Source organism: Clarias gariepinus, chromosome 15 (assembly GCF_024256425.1).
Source record: "Clarias gariepinus isolate MV-2021 ecotype Netherlands chromosome 15, CGAR_prim_01v2, whole genome shotgun sequence".
Classification (NCBI taxonomy): Eukaryota; Metazoa; Chordata; class Actinopteri; order Siluriformes; family Clariidae; genus Clarias; species Clarias gariepinus.
The window spans coordinates 27,701,389-27,721,936 of record NC_071114.1 but is presented as its reverse complement, the minus strand read 5'-3'; the positions used below and the strand labels follow the sequence as shown (position 1 = coordinate 27,721,936).

General features: G+C 39.6%; 2 protein-coding genes across 2 annotated transcripts; both read right to left on the bottom strand.

The window, feature by feature from the left end:
* Positions 1 to 7,897: 7,897 nt before the first annotated feature.
* LOC128543052 (sulfotransferase 6B1-like) lies at positions 7,898 to 11,553 on the bottom strand. The gene is made up of 7 exons (XM_053513348.1): positions 11,135 to 11,553; positions 10,655 to 10,761; positions 10,204 to 10,293; positions 9,741 to 9,867; positions 9,556 to 9,650; positions 8,554 to 8,710; positions 7,898 to 8,100 (listed from the first exon to the last, which is right to left on the bottom strand). The coding sequence occupies exons 1-7, from the start codon at positions 11,328 to 11,330 to the stop codon at positions 7,973 to 7,975; spliced, it is 900 nt and encodes a 299-aa protein (XP_053369323.1). The 5' UTR covers positions 11,331 to 11,553; the 3' UTR covers positions 7,898 to 7,972.
* Positions 11,554 to 12,509: 956 nt separating this feature from the next.
* On the bottom strand, positions 12,510 to 15,753 carry LOC128543051 (sulfotransferase 6B1-like). Its single transcript, XM_053513347.1, has 7 exons — positions 15,507 to 15,753; positions 15,137 to 15,243; positions 14,530 to 14,619; positions 14,077 to 14,203; positions 13,900 to 13,994; positions 13,239 to 13,395; positions 12,510 to 12,758 (listed from the first exon to the last, which is right to left on the bottom strand). Exons 1-7 carry the CDS (start codon positions 15,700 to 15,702, stop codon positions 12,631 to 12,633), a joined length of 900 nt encoding a protein of 299 aa, XP_053369322.1. The 5' UTR covers positions 15,703 to 15,753; the 3' UTR covers positions 12,510 to 12,630.
* Between the last annotated feature and the right edge of the window lie 4,795 nt (positions 15,754 to 20,548).

Here is a 20,548-nt window from a genome sequence, read left to right as displayed (position 1 = left end):
TAATGCAACTAGTGCAACACTTAGCATTAAAGCTAAAGAGGAAACCAACAAAACAACAAGATGAGATGAAAAATAAAACAAACAAGACATTAAAGCACAACTTTAAGGCAAAACGTAAAAGTAAAACAGCAGCATCTTGCAGTAGTTCCCCCCTAGCACAGTCACAGGGACGCTAATTGCATGTAGCAATGCCGCGAAGTTAACCTACGAGTCAGGGGGGGGCAGACAAACCATGAACTGGCAGCTCTAGCTGGGAGACAAGGAATTCAATGGTAACGCCAGGTGAACACCTGTATTGTCTTGCCTGATGCACAGACTGCACAGGAACAACCTCAGCCAAGTGCCAGTCACGGGGCTCCTTTAATACTGTAGGCCTGGTTGATGACCAACAATGACGCCGGACACAAAAGAAAAGGGGCAAGACCCAGTTAGGCTACCTTACTAGCCACTTTATATAGGCCTCCCCTGCCCAATGATAGGACAAACACTGAGCTGCCAGCCAATCAAATGCCAGTAGCAAGAGTTTCACTCATCCTGCCACATATAATACAAATATTCTTTTGCCATTTTCAGTGTATTTGGGGCTTAGTGGTTAGCACTGTCACGTTGCACCTCCAGGGTCCTTGTTCGATTCCTCAGGTCTGTTTGCATGGAGTATGCATTAGAGGAGCATGTATATCAGTACTTGAGCGTGAGAATGTATGTGTGCTCTGCAATAGTATCGGCACCTCGTTTAGGGTGTACCCCGCCTCGTGCCCTAGGTCACCTGGGATAGGCTCTATTTCCCCGTGATCCTGTAAATAGAATAAAGCAGTATAGACGATTGAGTGAGTGAGTATGTGCTTAAAATGAGCTAAATCTAAATCCAAGACATGGGCAGCAGATCCTTTGGGTGCTGTGGGGTGCGGAGTGGGGCCTCCATGGAACAGACTTGTTTGTCTGGTGCATCTCATGGGTGCTCAATCAGATTGGGATCTGGGAAGTTTGGCCGCAGAATTGATGGCCTTAGGCTCTTTGCCTGCTGTGGCAGTCTGTGGTGCACTGGGTGTTCTGGAGCCATCAGGGTCAGCATAGACCTTTTTAACGATTTGTGCTGCCTTGGCTTTTGTTTGGGATCAGAGGCTGCCCTTTGGTCCCCATGGGCATGGGTGAGCCCTGATCCTGAGACCAGTTTACTGGTGTATAGGTGGTGATCAGTGCTAATGTTTAAATTTTTGGTGTTTAATATTTCAGACTATTGACAGTACTGTTCGTATTTAAGCTTGGCTTCCAGTCTGGTTCCTGATAGTTTCTTCTTGAACTCTTTATCCATCTGCTTACTCTGAGCCTCGCTGAAGTGGTTCTTCCAGTCTCCTATCTCACCTGTTAAACAATCAGAATTAACAAAGATTAAGATTTGGATACCTCGTCTCACGGAATATATTGTGACAGATCTGAATGGGTTTTTTTGGGCACAGCTAATATAAAAAGCACACAGTTTAACTGATGAAATATAAATTAATGTAAACATACTGTATGTACACTGACAATGTAATTAATAGGTTAGCTTTACAGGATGTTGCCGTTAAAAAATAAAGCAACAAAGCACTTTTTATAAGTGCCCATGTTATTTTAAATGGGAACAAATCTTACCAGAAAAATATAAAAGAATCATAACTAAATTGCTATTATAATATTTGTTTGCAAGACTTTCGCAACTCATACACACCAGACACATGCTGCTCTAATAGAGATTCTCTGTCAGGTCTTTACTGCAGCTGGCATCAGTTCCTGCTTTCATGTGAAGTGCACGCTCAGTTGATTCCATATTTAGAATTGCAGTACATCCCACGTCTTTACTTTAAATATTTATATACCTGACCTGTATGTCAAATAACATTCTTTTGTCATTATAAATACACTGTAATGATGTTCCTGAAAGGTCCGTCATAACGTACCACCCCCAAACAACAAATTTATGTGCCTTTAGTTCAGATTAGTAGAACATTTCCCATTTCTATTTTCTCCTTAGTTAAGTCTTGCCAATACCTACTCACTGTTCATACTATCCAATATCACCTAAATGAGGTGTGTTTCCTGTTGAGTCTGGTTCCTCTCAAGGTTTTTTCCCATTGTCATTTCATGGAGTTTTTCCTTGCCACCATCACCCTCAACTTGCTCATAAGGGGCAAACTAATAGTTTTTGTTTTTTTGAGGACATGATATTTTTTTTGAGGACATTTTAATTCTGCTTTGCTACAATGAACATAGTTAAAAGCACAACACAAATAAAATTAAGCTTGAATTAAACTGGGCTGGATAATACAAGCATGTTTTTCTTCCAAACATGTGAAGCCAACCTGTGTGTGTCACAAGATTGCAGGAAGAAAGCCCTGTGGGTGCACTAATGGGCAAATCCACCCAATAAATTTTCAGCTTTATTACCTTTTCGGAAAAAAAACATTGCCAAATTTTCCATGAGAGGTTTCAGAACTTGACTGCATGGCACTGAAGCTGCTCTCTTGCAAAATCTTCTGATTTTCTTTATGCTTTCTTTATAGCATCTGGAACAAGGTTTTAAAGGTTTCTGAAGCAATACAGACCTTCTGTAAGTCTGGAAAATAGAACTTAATCAGTGGTGGTACAGAGTATCCACATGTAGTCATAATTTTCCTCAGCACTCCCACCATCCAGTTAGACCCTGGAACAATATCAAAGGTCAGTGTTCTGTCTGGCTGCTTTTTTACGCATCAAATGTAGATAGTAATTAAGCAGTACACACACACACACACACACACACACACACACACACACACGTAAGTGCTATTGGAAAACGGAAAACCTCTCATCTAACTGCAATGCAATCCTTGAAATTCCTCTTTTCCTCAGATCCCAGCACTGAATGAGAGTCGAAGTAACTGATCGAGAGCTGAAGGAACAGCTGAGAAGAAACCAATTGACCAAAAAAATAAAATAAATGCAGCATATTATTTACTCAAAATCAAGTCTGACCACATTTAGGAAATGCAACCAGCATGACATCATCCTCCCTGGCCTCCAGACATTTTAAAGCATCCAGGTTCTCAGGTGGGCTCAGGATTGTTGAGTAAAGGATCCCATTTCGCTTGTAAAGCTTCTCCTCATCCTTCATATTCATGCCCCGCTCCATGATGGACTTTATGCTTGCTTAAGTTGGAGTAGACATCTTGTTCCTGTTGCTTAAGGTCCCTGGTCTCTTCTCCTGCTGACTGAACAGTGGTGTAACTGACAGTATGTGAGTGTGTGGGTGTGTGTATATGTAATAAAGGCTTGCGTGAGAATGAGTTGTTTGGTTTTTCAAGTTGTTTGGGTGTTTGGTTACTTATTGATGAAGCTTTGACTTAGAATTATGATTACATGGGGGTCAGGACATTAAGAGATGCACTATGACTTATTAGGGGTCCAGACATTAACTTCTTCTTTGTCTTATTATTATTATTATTATTATTATTATTATTATTATTATTATTAACAAATGTGTAGGATTATTCCAAGTTTATAGGAATTCATACAAATCATTATTTTCACCTAAGGCTCCTAATGCATTTATTTAATGATGTCTTCTGTTGCAACATTGAGATAACCCCTTTTCCACCAAGGGTGTCCCAATTTGGGTGACCATGGACAAATTAGGAAAGTAAAAAGTAGAGACGTACATGGATGTATAGAGTAATGTAATGGCGTGACTCTCTACCTTGAGGAACAATGCCATTTCTTAGGAGGTTTTCTATTGAACCAGCCAGCACAAGACATAAACACCTAGTTCACTTTGGTGAAAAAGAGGTATGAGAGGCTTGGGTATAGTAGGAACTGGGCCTCTAATGTAACAGCTTGGATGACACTATCATCATTGTTGATATACTGAAAATCAGAGGCAACTTTACCAGTTAACCAGGATGTGTATCGTGACATCGGCAAATAATTCTAGTCTTAAGCATGTTTGGGCACATCTGGAGTGTTACTGTAATCGACAATTTGATCTAAGGTCTTTAACTGGAGGTTCTCACCAGATATCAGAATCAGAAAGAGTTTTATTGCCAAGTACGCTTGCACGTACAAGGAATTTATTTTAGTGACAGAGCTTACAGAACAGAAAACAAATGACAAGACAAAACAGCACGACAAAAAAAAAGAAGTTTGACATCAAATGGAGTAGGGTGTGAGATACTTTTAAATAAGTTATATGAATATCTGAAATCTGTGGTATTATACAGTATATTGCACTGTGGTACTGTACACAATATTGCAGATATATTTATTGACAGTTGATGTTTAACTGTTCATGAGGGAGATTGCCTGGGGAAAAAAACTGTTTTTGTGCCTGACTGTCCTAGTGTTTGGTGCTCTATCTAGTTTAAATAAAAGGTGGCCTGGGTGTGAGGGGTCCAAAGTGATATTCCGAGCCCTTTTCCTTACTCTGGATGTATACAGCGGCGTGGGCAGGGCAGTGCCAATAATTCTTTCAGCAGTCCGAACTGGCCTTTGTAGTCTTCTAATGTCTGTTTTCGTAGCTGAGCCAAACCAGACAGTTATTGAAGTGCACAGGACGGATTCAATGACGGCTGAGTAGAACTGTGTGAGCAGTTCCTGTGGCAGGTTGAATTTCTTTAGCTGGCTAGGGAAATACAACCTCTGGTGGGCCTTTTTAACAATGAAGTCAATGTGAATGTCTCACTTCAGGTCCTGAAAGATGGTTGTGCCCAGGAACCGGAATGACTCCACTGCGGTCACAGTGCTGTTCATGATGGTGAGTGGGGGAAGTGCAGGTGGGTTCCTCCTAAAGTCCACAATCATCTCCACTGTTTTGAGCGTGTTCAGCTCCAGGTTGTTGTGACTGCACCAGACAGCCAGCTGCTCGACCTGACTTCTGTATGCAGACTCGTCAATGTACTGAATGAGGCCCATGATTGTAGTGTCATCTGCAAATTTCAGGAGCTTGACAATGGGGTCTGTAGAGGTGCAGTCGTTGGTGTAGAGGGAGAAGAGCAGTGGGAAAAGAACGCATCCCTGAGGGGCTCCGGTATTGGTGGTGTGTCTGTTGGACATGAATTTACCCAGTCTCACTAGCTGCTGCCTGTCTGTCAGAAAGCTGATGATCCAGTGACAGATAGAGCTAGGAACAGAGAGCTGGTTTAGTTTGGTCTGAAGCAGTGCTGGGATGATCGTATTAAAAGCTGATAAAAAGTCTATAAACAAGACCCTTACATAAGCCCCATGTTTGTCCAGATGTTAAAGGATAAAGTGCAGTCCCATGTTGACTGCATCATCAACAAACCTGTTTGCTCTATAGGCAAACTGCAGGGGGTCCAGTAAGGGTCCTGTGATGTCCCTCAGATAGGCCAACACCAGTCTTTCAAATGACTTCATGACCACAGATGTTAGGGCGACTGGTCTGTAGTCATTAAGTCCTGAGATTTTAGGTTTTTTTGGAATGGGGATGATTGTGGAACGTTTAAAGCACAAAGGCACTTCACATTGTTCCAGTGATCTGTTGAAGATCTGTGTGAAGTTGGGAGCCAGCTGGTCAGCACAGCATTTCAGACAGGCTGGTGTCACGCCGTCTGGGCCTGGAGCTTTCCTTCTCTTTTGTTTTAGAAAAATCTGGCGAACATCCTTTTCACAGACCTGGAGTGCAGGGTGGGGGGGAGGGGGAGGGTGGTTGCCAGAGGTGATAATGGTGGTGTAGAAAGAGGGTCAGGACCGGGGTGTGGTGTGAGACTGGGTGTTTCAAATCTACAATAGAACTTATTCAGGTCATCAACCAGTTGTTGATTCCCTATAGAGTTGGGGGTTGGCGTCTTGTAGTTAGTGATGGTTTTCAGGCCTTTCCACACTAAAGCAGGGTCGTTTACAGAAAACAGATTCTCCAGTTTTTCAAAGTAGCTTCTCTTAGCCGCTCTGATCGCCCTTGTTAGTGTGTTCCTGGCCTGGTTGTACAAGATCCTGTATTTAGGCAGTTTACGTTTAAGGTTTGCTTTGTTAAAATCCCCAAGAATAATTATAACAGAGTCCAGGTGTTGTTGCTCCGTGTCTGTGATGTGAGCAGCTAGTTGTTGCAATGCTGCGTTCACACACGCTTGTGGAGGGATGTACACACTCACAAGAATAAACGAGGTAAACTCCTGCGGCGAATAGAAAGGCTTGCAGTTGATAAAATATGCCTCTAGATCAGGACAGCACATCTTCTTCAATGGTGTCACATTTGTACACCAACGTTCATTGATGTAAAAGCATGTCCCGCCGCCTCGCGATTTCCTCGTTGATTCTATGTCACGATCCGCTCTGAACAGCTGGAAGCCCGGCAGGTGTAGCGCGTTGTCCGGAATGGCTTTATTCAGCCAGGTTTCCGTGAAACACAGCGCAGCAGAGTTTGAAAAGTCCTTATTTTTCCTGGAGAGCAGGAAAACTTTGTCCATTTTGTTGGGTAGAGAGCGGAGATTCGCCAGATGTATACTCGGCAGTGCAGTTCTAAAGCCGCGCTGTCGGAGCTTGACGAGCGCGCCGGCTCTCTCTCTCTCTATATATATAAGGCTTAGAATAACAATCTGGCCAGGAGGAGCCACTTTATGACTTTAAGTACACTGGCACATACATCGATCAGCAATAACATTACAATACAAAGCACTATGTCCAATATACTGTAGGTATGGCTCTGCAGGGCCTCTGGGGTGTTCTGCAGTGTCAAGCACCAGAACACTGGCAACAGATAAAAAAGGCCATGGGTAATTGATCGGATTGAGATCTGCGGGGTTTGGAGTCCCGTGGGGTTCAAGAACATCACCACCATCCCCATATGGTGGACAACTCCATTGTCCTACCCCTGTTTGGGAGTAATTAGGGAACAGGAATTGAGGCTATAGTGCCAGTGCCTATCTAAGTGGTTAAGATAAAAGCTTTCCAATTTCATCAATTATAAATATTATTTCTAGGTAGCTAAGTTTTATTAGCTAGCAGCCCTGGTCAGCAATCAGTGTATCCAGACCAAGTTAATCCAAGGTTTCACTGTAGCTTGAACAGCACATATTGGAACCTTAGTCTGATTATACAGTGGAACCTTGGATTGTGAGTAACTAGGCCTGTAATTGATTTGCAAGACGAGCTATTTTTTTTAATAGACTATAAAATTGTGATCATATGTGTGTGCGCGCAAGTGTCATTAGAGAGGTTCCTTGTTAGAGGTTTCCCAACAGAACAGTTTTTTCTGCTAGTGCAGAACGTTTGTATGTGCTTATTTGTGTGTATATGTCATATGCACAAACTTTTGTGCGAGTTTGTGCGTGCCTGTGTGTGTGTGAGTGAAAATTGTCCGAAAAGGTAGCCCACTCCCACCTCCTCAACTCTCCTCTCCTTTTTATATTTTATATGAATATTTTTTAGTTGTGGAACGAATCATCAAAAGTGCCATTATTTCTTATGGGAAATTTTACTTTGATATATGAGCGCTTTGATATACTCTTTCCTGGACTATCAGAGTAATGGCACGGAGAGGTGATTTGCAGGTGCAAGCATAAAAGCTAGTATTAATACATCCAGACAAGGAAAACTATCCTAGGTTTATTCTGGGTTTGTTTGTAAATCAGTAAGAAATTTTGTCACAATGGCTCTAAATTATGACCTTCTCTTAAGCAGCCTGGCTCGAGTTATGATTCCTGTGCCGAAAGTCATTGCTATCTTATACATGTTTTGTTTCCATTCTTCGCATGTTCGGTCAAACTCAGTCGTAATATGGTTCTGATGTGCTTCTCTTAATCTAGTTATCAGCGAGCATAAAGGGTAAAACACACGCTGCTTAGTTATGTTTTGTAGTCCCAATTTTAATGTGTCTGTTGCACTGGTGCACAATTTTGTATTTAAAAACAATGCAAATAATAAAAATATATATAAGCAATCACTTTATTTACTAATCATCTGAACAAGAGTGTTAAAATCACAGTTAAAAAAACAAGTCCTCAGACTACTGACAGTACTGTTCGTATTTAAGCTTGGCTCCCAGTCTGGTTCCTGATAGTTTCTTCTTGAACTCTTCATCCATCTGCTTACTCTGAGCCTCGCTGAAGTGCTTCTTCCAGTCTCCAACTTCACCTGGTAAACGATCAGAATGAACAAATATACATGTTTGTATACCTGGCCTTCAGTTGATGCTACACTGTTTATATACCAAGAAACAGTTATACCAGGACTTTATCTGAATAAAGGACGTCAGCCTATAACAGAGGCATAGCTACAGGGTACTTTTAGATTAAACACTCCTAAATGTGTTATGACAGTCTCCCAAGGCTCATTTGTTTATAGCTAATATAAAACACATCCAGTACAGATAGGCACATAAATATTTTATGGTACCACATTTAGAGGAAAGCCCTATTTTATCCTCCTCCACATACATAGACCCAGAGATTAGTGATACATCGTCAGAGGAGATTATGGCATCCTTCTCAGTTTTAATGTCTTGATTTCTGCCCATTTCCTATTTCTTTTTGACTTAGCTTGTAAACCCATCCACAAGCCCACCATTAAAATGTTTAGCTTTATTACCTTTTCGGAAAAAAACTTTGCCAAACTTTCCATGAGAATTTTCAGAGCTCGTACGCATGGCACTGAATGTGCTCTCTCCGGCAATCGCCTCGACCTGTTCATTAGTCAGAGGGAAGCTGAAGAAGTCTGCCACTTTCTTTACACCCTCAGGCAGGTTCTAATAAAAGGATTAAAAAAACAACAACAATGATTTATACTCCACATACTATACTGTATATGTGAGAATACAATAAAAGGTGGGTATAATAAAAAATAATAATAAAAAACGAGTTTTTACAACATAAACACAAATTAATTTTAACCTGATATGCTAAAATTTAAATATAACCAGCTTGAATCAAGAAATGTATTTATTTGTTTATTCATTAACTCATTCATACATATAATGGGTATAGAAAAGAATCACCCCCGTTTTTGTTTGATCCAGCTGTATTAACTTTTAGCATCTGCATGAAAGATATTTGCATGCCAGGAAAAACATTCCAGGAAAAAAAAAAAGAATTATTGATTTGGAAAAGGATCTCCCCCTCCTACAAATGAGTTGTAAACTCAAATCAGGTGAAGCTAATCACCTTCTTAATGGCAAACAGTCATTTGACCTTCAACTGTGATCAGCTGTAGTCATTTTGATTAGCTCAGCATGAAAAGCTGGAGCATTTTAGTCCCTGGTAGTGCCACTGAAGCAAACAATTAACTACAGTAAAAGACCCTCCCTGAATAAGGATGCTGGTCCAAAATGGATGAAGAAGCCAGGAGGAAACTGGTCAGATAGGTTACCAAGAGGCCCACAGCAACTCTTAAGCAGTAGCAGGTTATTTGTGACATGTTGGTGTTCTATTTTTACTGTTGTTAGAAGGTGCACTGATTATATACAGCTGGATGAAATATAAACTAAATCTTTATTTCAGGCTGCAAAGCAACTAAAGTTAATTGTTTTAAGGAGTGATTAATTTCTGTACCCACTGTACATTCATTAATTCATACATACATACAAATACATACCTCCTTTAGCTCCTCATAGGTCACAACCAACACATTAGGGTCGTCCATGTGTTTTTCCCAGGCTAGGGCATGGTCAAAATATGATCCCCAGGCAACTGTATGTTAAAATCAAATCAGTGGTTAACTTTTAAGAAATAAACATTATGATTATTGTAAATTCAGAAGCTCTAGAGCGTTCATCTCACCTTCACCTGACATGAAATCAGAAAAGAATTTGTCCCAGGACTCGGCTTTAGGCAGCACCGGATTGTTGTTCATGAAATGGAAATAAGAGACGACAGTATCTTTAGGGTTCCGAAACATCACCAACATCTGAAAACAAACAACCGTATTTTAAAGTTAAAGGTGAGGAAAGTATACAAAATCAAAGACACTGCATAACCCACATTTCTAAAAAGAAATCGCTAAAACTAAATATGTCAGTCTTAATGCATGACTGATTTCTCACTGAAGTAACCTCATATGAGTATCAGTGTCAGTGCAGTTACTGAATATTTCATGGTAATTAAATTCAAACTGTGTGCAGTTGAATAATGAGCTGAGACATAAGGATTAAATGATGGGTGTAACTACTATTAACATAATCCAACAGTGAAAGCAAATCATGTGATTCGTCACGACCTCCGAAATGCTGTCACACCTACCTACCTTTGTTTTATTGGTCTTAAATGAAACAGGGATGATATCAGGGTGCAAGTGAGTTGCAAAAAAGCGCCGTGGCGGCATCCGGGCTGCAAGCTGAAAAAAAAATGAATGTGGATTAAATAATCTTGTACAGCTTTATCCGTGACAGTAGGGGGAAAAATGCATTTTGGTCATAGCAGTCTAGACAAATTTCATAAATGTAGTCAGTCACCATCAAACAAGCTCAAATGATCATTCAGATCAAAATCACAGATCAAATCTTTGATCTTTGTTACAAACAAGGATAGGTCCAAATATCAAGGTACTTCTATATGGAGGGATTCTATATGGTGTACTGTTGATCACACAGCAGAGCACTAATTGGGAAGAACAGGAAAGTTTTCAGTATATATATAAAGGTTATTTTGTCCCTTTAACCTCAGAATGTTTTGAAGCTTGGTGGAGTCATACAGACCTTCTGTATGTCTGGAGAGTGGAACTCAAAAATGTGGGGTCTGTCAGGAAAGGTGTATCCACATGCAGTCAGAATTTTCCTCATCACTCCCACCATCCAGTTACAGCCTGGAACAAAATCAGAGAAATTTGAGATTCCTCGAAGTTGTGCGTCTATATTAGTCTGTCATTTTCTTTTTTTTAGGTACTGGAAAAGCAAACCATGACTCAGCAGTTTCAATACAAAGCACACATACCACTGTAAGTTATGCAACCTCCTTTAAAGCCGCGGAAACTCTCACCTAACTGCAATGCAAGTTTAAGTTTTGCTGTTTCACACTGGACTTACTATTACTAACTATAAATCCAGTATTGTTATGTAATGTGTAACCCAACCATAGCCTTTCCACTTTTCTCCATGTTACACCACTCACTCAAGACTCAATAAGTCTTTGTATATCTGCAGAAAAAAGCTGAGAAGAAAGCAAAAATCAGGACTCACCACATTTGGGGTATGCCACCAGCATCACATCATCCTCCCGGGCCTGCAGGTCCTTCAAGGCATCCAGGTTCTCAGGTGGGCTTATGATGGTGGGGTAGAGGATCCCATCTCTCTTGAAAAGCTTCCCCTCATCCTTCATGTTCATGCCCCGCTCCATGTTGGTCATTCTTTTTGCTGCAAAATTTGGAGCAGACATCTTCTTGCTGCTTCAGGCACAAGGTCTCGTCTACTGCTGGCTGTAGAGTGTTGTGGAAGGGAGTGTCGGTGAGAAGAAGAATGATAGCATGTGGGTGGAGGTGTTTACAGCTCTTACACACTTTGTTCCCGCCTCGTGCTCTGGGATTGGTTGCATGTACTTTTTCAGCCAGATGTATATTTTAACCTTGGCAGTCAGATTGCTTTTGCTTTGCCCGCTAAAAATTGTATTGTGTGGCCTGCTGTTTGACCATTTTTGTCCTTGCTGGGGACATTCAAGATTTAAAATAAAATATTTTCAACCCCTTTTGTTTTGATCATTACAGCTTAAAGGTCATGAAAATAAAAATATATAATTTTTCAAAATATTAGAATATTTCTTTCCTTTACAGTCGAATTTCCATGAATATGCTTACATACATCACCTTCTGTATCTTACACTCTTTGTTGATGGTGTAACTGATTATCTGACAATTCAGCAGTTTTCCCCCATGCGTGTACCTAAATATATCATAAGAGATACTGTACATGGTATTTATATAATATTTAAATATTAAATATTAAATATTTAAGTATTTGAAATATTTCACTTTATGAGTAATGAATCTAGAATTTATGAGGTTGACTTTTTCAATTAACTTCTAAAAAAAATCTACATAATGACTTTTGGCCTAGATCACTGAAGTCAAACCTTGGGATTGGATGCAGGGTTTTATTCCAACCAAGTAGAGGCCACACCTCACCGTATATATTGAGAGCCAAGAACATCTAATTTAACAGGTGGAATTGGGTGTGGCTTCCGCTTAGTTGTAACAAAAGCCTGCACCCACACAAGCTCTTCTTGGATAATATTTTTCACTCTTGACCCAGATAAAAAACAAAAAAAATTGCCGGTTTTTGAGGTTTAAACTTTGGTTCTTTTTTTTTTTATTTTAACATTAGAATATTTGCAGAATGCAATGTGCACTTGAGGTTACATTTGTGCATGAATGAATACACTAGATGCCATATAATGCATCCATTAAAAAAAGGAGTATGTTAAATGCAGTACATCACAAAATATACAGTAAAGGGGGTTTAAGAGTGTAACTGATGTCTTGACTTCCTGACTACAGGAGAAATGGCATTGAGGGGTGATTTGCATGTGCAAGTAAAAAAACCAGATTTAAGCATCCAGACATTGAGGAAAATGTACTTTATTTAATAATAATCTGAATACGGTTTTGAGTATTAAAAAAAATCACAGTTAGGTAACTCACATGAGGTCAAAAGTCCTGTTTCACAGTGTTTAATATCCCTGACTACTGACAGTACTGTTCGTATTTAAGCTTGGCTCCCAGTCTGGTTCCTGATAGTTTCTTCTTGAACTCTTCATCCATCTGCTTACTCTGAGCCTCGCTGAAGTGGTTCTTCCAGTCTCCTACCTCACCTGGTAAACAATCAGAATTAACAATGATTGGCATTTGAGTACCCCGTCTTCAGTTGACGCTACAATGTTAGTGTTAAAAAATTTACATTAAAAAAACAGAATTACTTTCTATGAATAAGCAACCCAAAGATTCAAAAACACACCTAAATTTTTAAGCTAGTCTCAAAGGCTTATTTATGTATAGCTAAAATAACACACACAGAGCAGCTACTTATATACAGTCAAGTACATACGTACATATACGTTACCACATTTAAAAAAAAAGCCCTATCTACCCACTTCCACATTCGCTCAGAGCTCTAATAATTAATCATTAAAAGTTTTTTGATGCACCATATGAGCATGAGTCGCTCTTTGACCATTGATGGCTTCTTGTCTATCGCTTTGTTTGTTTTGTGGGTGTTACCGGATAGCAGGAAGAACCAAGGCCCTGTTAGTAAACCCATCCACAAACCCACCGTTAGTCTCCAGCTTTATTACCTTTTCGGAAAAAAACTTTGCCAAACTTTCCATGAGAATTTTCCGAGCTCGAACGCATGGCACTGAATGTGCTCGCTCCGGCAATCGCCTTGACCTGTTCATCAGTCAGAAGGAAGCTGAAGAAGTCTGCCACTTTCTTTACACCCTCAGGCAGGTTCTGATAAAAGGATAAAAACAGTGTTTTATACTCTACACACTAGATATTAAATAAAGAAAATACTATCAACTAATACGAGCATGCACAATAAAATGTAGGTATAATAAACATAAACTAAATAGAAAAACATATATGTATACACATACACACTATATAAAATCTTGGCATCTTAGCAAGTGACCTAGTGTTGAATCCACACCTATAATTTCTTAAATTAAAAAGATTACAGCAAAACAAATATAAGAATAAGATAATTTGTAATCCAATATTATTAAAATTACAAGCATAACTATTTTTGATCTATTGGCAACTAATTCTTGTTAGTTTTTGGGAATTTATTGCTTGAAAGAATTAAATAAAAATCACATTTTTCTTTAGAATTTTTTTGCAATAAGATTTTTAAATCTTATTTTTAAAAATTATAGATGAGTTTGGCAAGATTTAAGAATTTCTCACTTGCTGAACTGTATTTTTCTGCAGTGCAAACATACAGAGCATAAATACCTCCTTTAGCTCCTCGTAGGTCATAATCAACACGTTAGGGTCATCCATGTGTTTCTCCCAGGCCAGGGCGTGGTCAAAATATGACCCCCAGGCAACTGTGTTTGAAAAGCAGATCAAAGGTCATCATTGAAGGAGTAAACATGAAACTCAGAAACACTGAGTAAGAGTCCACCTCACCTTCACCAGACATGAAGTCGGAGTAGAATTTGTCCCAGGACTCGGCTTTAGGCAGCACTGGGTTGTTGTTCATGAAATGGTAATAAGAGACGAGCGTGTCTTTAGGGTTCCGAAACACCACCAACATCTATGGAAATTATAAAACTTATGAAAATCCTTTTAAAGATAAAATGTAAATAAAATGAAATGATGCAAGACTAAAAATGTGATCTTAATTATGATTTTTTTTTTTTAAGTCCTAATACATAGCTGATTCTTTACTGAATTAATTTAACAAGTGTTTCTGCTTCAGTGCAGTTACCTAATAATCCAAAGTAGTTATTAAAACTGTGCTTTTAGTCAAATTATAAACTGAAATGTAAGGATTGAATGTTTGGTGTAACTTCTATTAATATAATGCAACAGTGGAAATAAAGTCATGTGATCAGTCATGTGATCGGTCCTGATACCCACCTTTGTTTTATTGGTCTTAAATGAAACAGGGATGATATCAGGGTGCAAATGAGTTGCAAAAAAGCGCCGTGGCGGCATCTGGGCGGCAAGCTGCAAAAAAACAAATATTGAACAAAAAGACGAATGAGGATTAAACAATCTAATACAACCTTATCCGTGACAGTGAAAAAAAGAAAGCTATAACACTGCTTTCATATCCAGCACAAATTTTACATGCAATCCTATGGGAATGCAGGACATTTTTTTAAAAGACTGTTTTGGTCTTGGAGCTCAAATGAGATCCGAATCACAGGTAAAATCTTTGTCACAAACAAGAATGGGTCAAAATATCAAGCAATCATCAAACATTTAATGCTTACTTGGGATTATGACTCATTTTTGAAAAATCGGCTCATGCTGTTCGGGAGTTATTTCATTCATACATTTACAAAATTAACATTTGCACATTGAACACATATGTTTTTAAGATTAGCACAAAAAATGTTTCCAAGCAGCTCCCAGTTGCTCTCACACAGCAGAATACTAATTGGACAGAACACAAAAGTAGTAGTGTTTGTTTTGTCCCCTTAACCACAGGATGCTTTGTGGCTTGTGGAGCCAGACAGACCTTCTGTATTTCCGGAGAGTGGAACTCAATAATGGGGGGCCCATCAGGGAAAGTGTATCCACATGCGGTCAGAATTTTCCTCACCACTCCTACCACCCAGTTACAGCCTGGAACAGAATCAGAGATCTCTTGAAGTTGTGAGTGTGTTTAGTCCCTCATTTTTTTTTTTTTTCCTGGAAAGCAAACCAGGACTAATCAGTTTTAACAGAAGCACAGACGCACGCCACTGTGAGTGTTATGCAACCTCCTTTACAGCCGAGGAACTTTTCATCTAACTGCAAATGCAAGTTCAAGTTTTGCAAGTTTAAATTTAAATAAGAGAGAGACAGAAAAAGTGGCAGATTTCTATAATCCAAAAATCAGGTCTCACCACATTTGGGATATGCCACCAGCATCACATCATCCTCCCTGGCCTCCAGGTCCTTCAAAGCATCCAGGTTCTCAGGTGGGGTCATGATCGTGGGGTAGAGGATCCCATCTCGCTTGAAAAGCTTCTCCTCATCCTTCATGTTCATGCCCCGCTCCATAACGTTCTCCCTTTTTGCTGCAAAAGTTGGAGCAGACATCTCGTTCCTGCTGCTTCAGACACAGAGGCTCCTATACTGCTGGCTTGTGGAAGGAAGTGTGCGTGAGAAGAAATGTTTGTAGTTGGAGGCAGTGGGGGTTGGAGTAATGGGCGGGTGTGCAATGTCACATTCCTGCTTTCTATTGGAAGATTACAGCTCTTCCTAACTCTTGCCTTGGGATTGGTACTTTTCAAAGCCAGTTGTGTATTTAAACCTAGTCCGTCAGATTGCCTTATCTTTCACTTATTTCATGTGTAATTTGCATATTTGTATATCTTCTACACAGCAAACACTAGTAACCATTAAATGTTTTTCTGATGAAACGCCCCTAATGAATGCAAACGTGTTAAGGAAGGACATATGTGCAAGAGTAATGGTCCTAGCGAAGTGACTTGGAGCCCAATGCAGTCATTCCCGTTAACATTCAGCTAATGGAACCTGATCCTTAAAAATCAATGCATGACTGAAAAGACGTAACCGTCTGTGGGAACTGGACACACAATCATTCACCAATGATTGTTATTGTTGCTTTCTCCTGAACAGTCCTGTCCTCACTTTAAGACATTTTCACGTGTTTTGGCTATTAAAGGAGTTCCTGGGAGGCCAGCAATTTAGATGCTAATGGCTCAATAGTACCAGGAAAACTTCTTATTTGGATGGTATTCAAGCACCAGTGCAAGGCTGGGATTAGTGTAGTAGGGGATTATTTAGAGAAATAAAGGGAGTTTTCACGATTCAATCTTTTCCATATAAATCTTATTCCATATGTGAAAATACCTAAAATATATACACTGATTAGCCATAACATTAAAACCACCGGCTTAATATGATGGAGGTCTTCTTTGTGACACCCAAACAGCTCTGAAGAATCGAGGCATGAACTCCACATGACCTCTAAAGGTGTACTGTTGTACCTGGAACCAGCACATCCCACTGATGCTCGATCAAGATTCAAAGAACTTTATTAATCCCAGAGGGAAATTGCTTTGTCTTGGTTATACATTTGCTTTGATTAATTTACCGGGAAGAAAGGAAAAAAGTAGATTAGACAGGAAAAAAAATCAAATAGAAAAAATAACAAATGTAAAGAAAAATTGCAATAAATAGAAGTAAAAATAGAATTAAATATAGCACACAGTAAGTAAACTGAGAACTGGGGAATTTAGAGATCCAGGCAACACCTCTGGACAATATTGCAGTGTAGCAGGGAGCACATGTCCTGGCTGACACTACTGCCTCTGGTGTGTGTGTGTGTGGAGTTTACATGTTCATCCCTGTGCTTGGTGGGTTTCCTCCGCATAATTCGCTTTACTCTCACAGTCCTAAGACTTGCAGGCTAGGCTAACTGGCGTTCCCGAAATGCCTTTAGTGTGTGGTGTGTGCATGTGTGTGCCCTGCGATGGATTGGCACCCTGTCCAGGGGGTGCCCCGACTTGTGCTTAGATGTTTTCTGGGATATGCTCCATGTGACCCTGTATAGAATAGAAGATGAATGAATGAATGATTACCAATAAAAAAAAATAAATAAATAAATAAATATATTAATAATGTTTCTTTTTTACAGTAACATGATTTTTTTTACAGAAAAATTGTCGATTCCAGCAGCAGCCTGTTCTTTTAAATGTAGTTGAGTTTCTTTCAGCGTTGCAATAAAGCAATGAACAGAAAAATAAAAGTTCAATTTGTTTTTAATCATATTAAAAATAATGTTAATAATATTGAAAGTATTTGTAGTGTGTGTGTGTGTGTGTGTGTGTGTGTAAATGACCAGTAGATGACAGTGTTGTCAAAGAACAGCGAGGTTAAAGTTCTGGTGTAGTCACTGGAATGTCAGCTCTATTTAAACACACAATCCGATCATCTGGATCAGTTCACCGGATCATCGACTCTTTTGCCTCTCAAACACCCCATTGCTGTTTTCACCTAAAGTTAGGGTAAATCACTTAAGTGATTTTTTTTTATGTTATTATCTTTGAAAGTGTTACACTATCTTCTCATTAACCATGTGACATGCACTTGACATTTCATTTTGTAATCTATCTATTTAAGATATTTGACTAATTGAGGTCAGGCGTCGCTCAGTGGTTAAGGCATTGGACTACTGATTGGAAAATCCCAGGTTCAAACCCCAGCACTACCAAGTTGCCACTGTTGGGCCCTTGCGCGAGGCCCTTAACCCTTAAAAAAAATAATAAAAAAAAAGATAGAATACTGTATAAGTTGCTCTGGATAAGACACATCAAATATAATTGACCAGCTGTTGAGAAGAAGGCTTCATGGAGACATTCTGATTAAATTACACTATAGAGGGGAGTGAATGGTTTCTTAAACCTCCAGGGTTACAGGGTCCGATCCTGCCTCTAGACTGTGTGCATGAAGTTTGCATTTGTGCAATGAACGGGTTAAATGGAGTGTATGATTGGGTCTCGATTCCCGTCTCCGTGTGCATGGAGTTTGCATGTTCATCCCCGTGCTTGGTGGGTTTCCTCCGGGTACTCCGGTTTCCAAGGTGTACCCCGCCCTAAGTCTCTTGGGATAGGCTCCAGGCCGTACAACAAAAAAAAACACTAACAACAAAATGTTTTACTTTTTTTAAAAATATAATATCAGTTTGCAATATCTCAGTAACCAGTGCAGTTACTGTCTAAACATTTGGCTCATGGCAATTTTATTTTTTTTTGTCAGTCAACTGTAGATGTTCTGTTTATACAGCATGTTAAAGGATGTGTTTAATCTCCTCTTAGGGAATTAATCCATGCAGCATTACAGTGAGGACTTCCCAGTGTCAGCTGCCTGAATAATCAGCTTTCTGTTAAGGAGAGGATGGAAATGAGTGACCCATCTGCAGGAGAGAGAGACCAGTGAAGCCATTCACGCTTCATTATGCACATTTATCTATACTCACTCTGTCCGTTTAATTAATGTGTCTTATGAAATATAATATTGTCATATGCAGTATGTAGATCTAGGTCTTCTTATTCTAATCTAAAAAAACAGCTAAGGTTTCAACCATACAGATCCTTCAGTATCTTTAGTAAATGCGTGTAATAAAAATGCAGTAAAAGATTAAATGAGCTTTAATATAGGATATTTTCATATGATATTATATAATATTTTAATTAAACAAAAAACACCTTTTTAATTTTTTCAAAGGTAAAATGCAGGTTTTAATTATTTTTTTTTTTTTTTGTATTATTATTATTATTATTAACACAGTTTCTATTCCTCCCCTAATTTATTATCAGCCAATTCACACTCACATGCCAGCTCTCTCTGTCCGACAACAACCATATACAGTATGGTGCAAAAGTACCAGCCTTGGGTTCGGGTTCGATTCCCGGCCAGGCTCAATTCCCGTCTCCATGTGCATGGAGTTTGCATGTTCTCCCCGTGCTTGGTGGGTTTCCTCCGTGTACTCCGGTTTCCTCCCACAGTCCAAAGACATGCAGATTATGCTAATTGGTATTCTCAAATTGTGTGTAATAAGTGTTTAAGCGTATGTGTGTGTGTGTGTGTGTGTGTGTGTGTGTGTGCCCTGCGATGGATTGGCTCCCTGTCCAGGTGAACCTTGCCTTGTGGCCTACGTCTCCTGGGATAGACTCCAGGCCTCCACAACCCTGAATACAAGATAAAGCGGTATACACAATGAGTGAGAGTGAGTGAGTGAGTAAATTCAAGAAATAGGAACAAATGTTTTACTGCGACAGGCTGCGAAGCGCCTAAAATACAATTTAAAAATTGGTCATTCACAGGTTGGCACAGTGGCTTCGTGGTTACCAGCCTCACCTCGACATCCAGGTTCTACGTACTCAGGTGTCTTTACACAGTAAATCAAAGACATGCAGATTAGGCTAATTGGCATTCCCAAATTGCACATAGAGTGCATGTGTGTGCCCTGTGATGCAGCCTGCCCAGGGTGTACCATGCCTTGTGCCCAGAGTTAGCTGGGATAGGTTTCAGGCCCTGAACAGGATAAGGGTTCTAGAGAGAAAGTGAGTGAGTTCTCTTTACTTGCCTGAAAGATACTTGACTGAAGGTGTTTAAAGCTGATAGAGTTTCTCGGGGAAAAGATTTTGCTGAAAAAATGTGCCTTAAATATGATTATGTGAATAATAATAATAATAATAATAATAATAATAATAATAATAATAATTAATATAATAATTATAATGATACTTTCTTATGCTCTATAAAGTACAACTAGTAACTTTTGTTGTCTTAGAATTCAAGTTAAATACTTAAGTTCCAATAATTAATATGTAGGGGAGGTGTGTGTGTGTGTGTGTGTGTGTGTGTGTGTGTGTGTGTGTGTGTGTGTGTGTGTGTGTGTGTGCGTCAGCTCGACTGCTGTGGCAAACTGAATTGTGTGTGTGTGTGTGTGTGTGTGTGTGTGTGTGTGTGTGTGTGTGTGTGTGTGTGTGTCCGCTCGACTGCTGTGGCAAACTGAATTAGGTCTGTGCCACATCTCAGGACGGTCCTTTAGAACTGACCTTCACAACTATGCCTCTGGCTCAGTTATTGTATAACTGTGTGTGTGTGTGTGTGTGTGTGAGAGAGAGAGAGAGATGTGTGTTTGTGTGTGTAGGTGTGTGCGTGTGTGTATGCGCATCCAAGACTATTTGTACGTCCTCTATATAATAACGTCCATACAGTCTATCTTTACTGTGTGTGATTATGTATTATGTAGTCTCAAACTTAGCCTTGATCTGTGTGTGTGTGTGTGTGTGTGTGTGTGTGTGTGTGTGTGTGTGTGTGTGTGTGTGTGTGTGTGTGTGTGTGTGTGTCTGCTATGTGTGTGTCCACCAACAAGGAGGCAAGAAGCACATGTTGTGGTTTGCAAAAACAT

Coding starts and splice junctions, on each gene's coding strand:
- LOC128543052 (XM_053513348.1), bottom strand. CDS start 11,330: ATGTCTGCTCCAAATTTTGCAGCAAAAAGAATGACCAACATGGAGCGG. Junction 9,868..10,203: donor TTAAGACCAATAAAACAAAG/GTAGGTAGGTGT, acceptor GTTTGTTTTCAG/ATGTTGGTGATGTTTCGGAA. Junction 9,651..9,740: donor TGATTTCATGTCAGGTGAAG/GTGAGATGAACG, acceptor TTTAACATACAG/TTGCCTGGGGATCATATTTT.
- LOC128543051 (XM_053513347.1), bottom strand. CDS start 15,702: ATGTCTGCTCCAACTTTTGCAGCAAAAAGGGAGAACGTTATGGAGCGG. Junction 14,204..14,529: donor TTAAGACCAATAAAACAAAG/GTGGGTATCAGG, acceptor TAATTTCCATAG/ATGTTGGTGGTGTTTCGGAA. Junction 13,396..13,899: donor CCTACGAGGAGCTAAAGGAG/GTATTTATGCTC, acceptor TCCTTTTATCAG/AACCTGCCTGAGGGTGTAAA.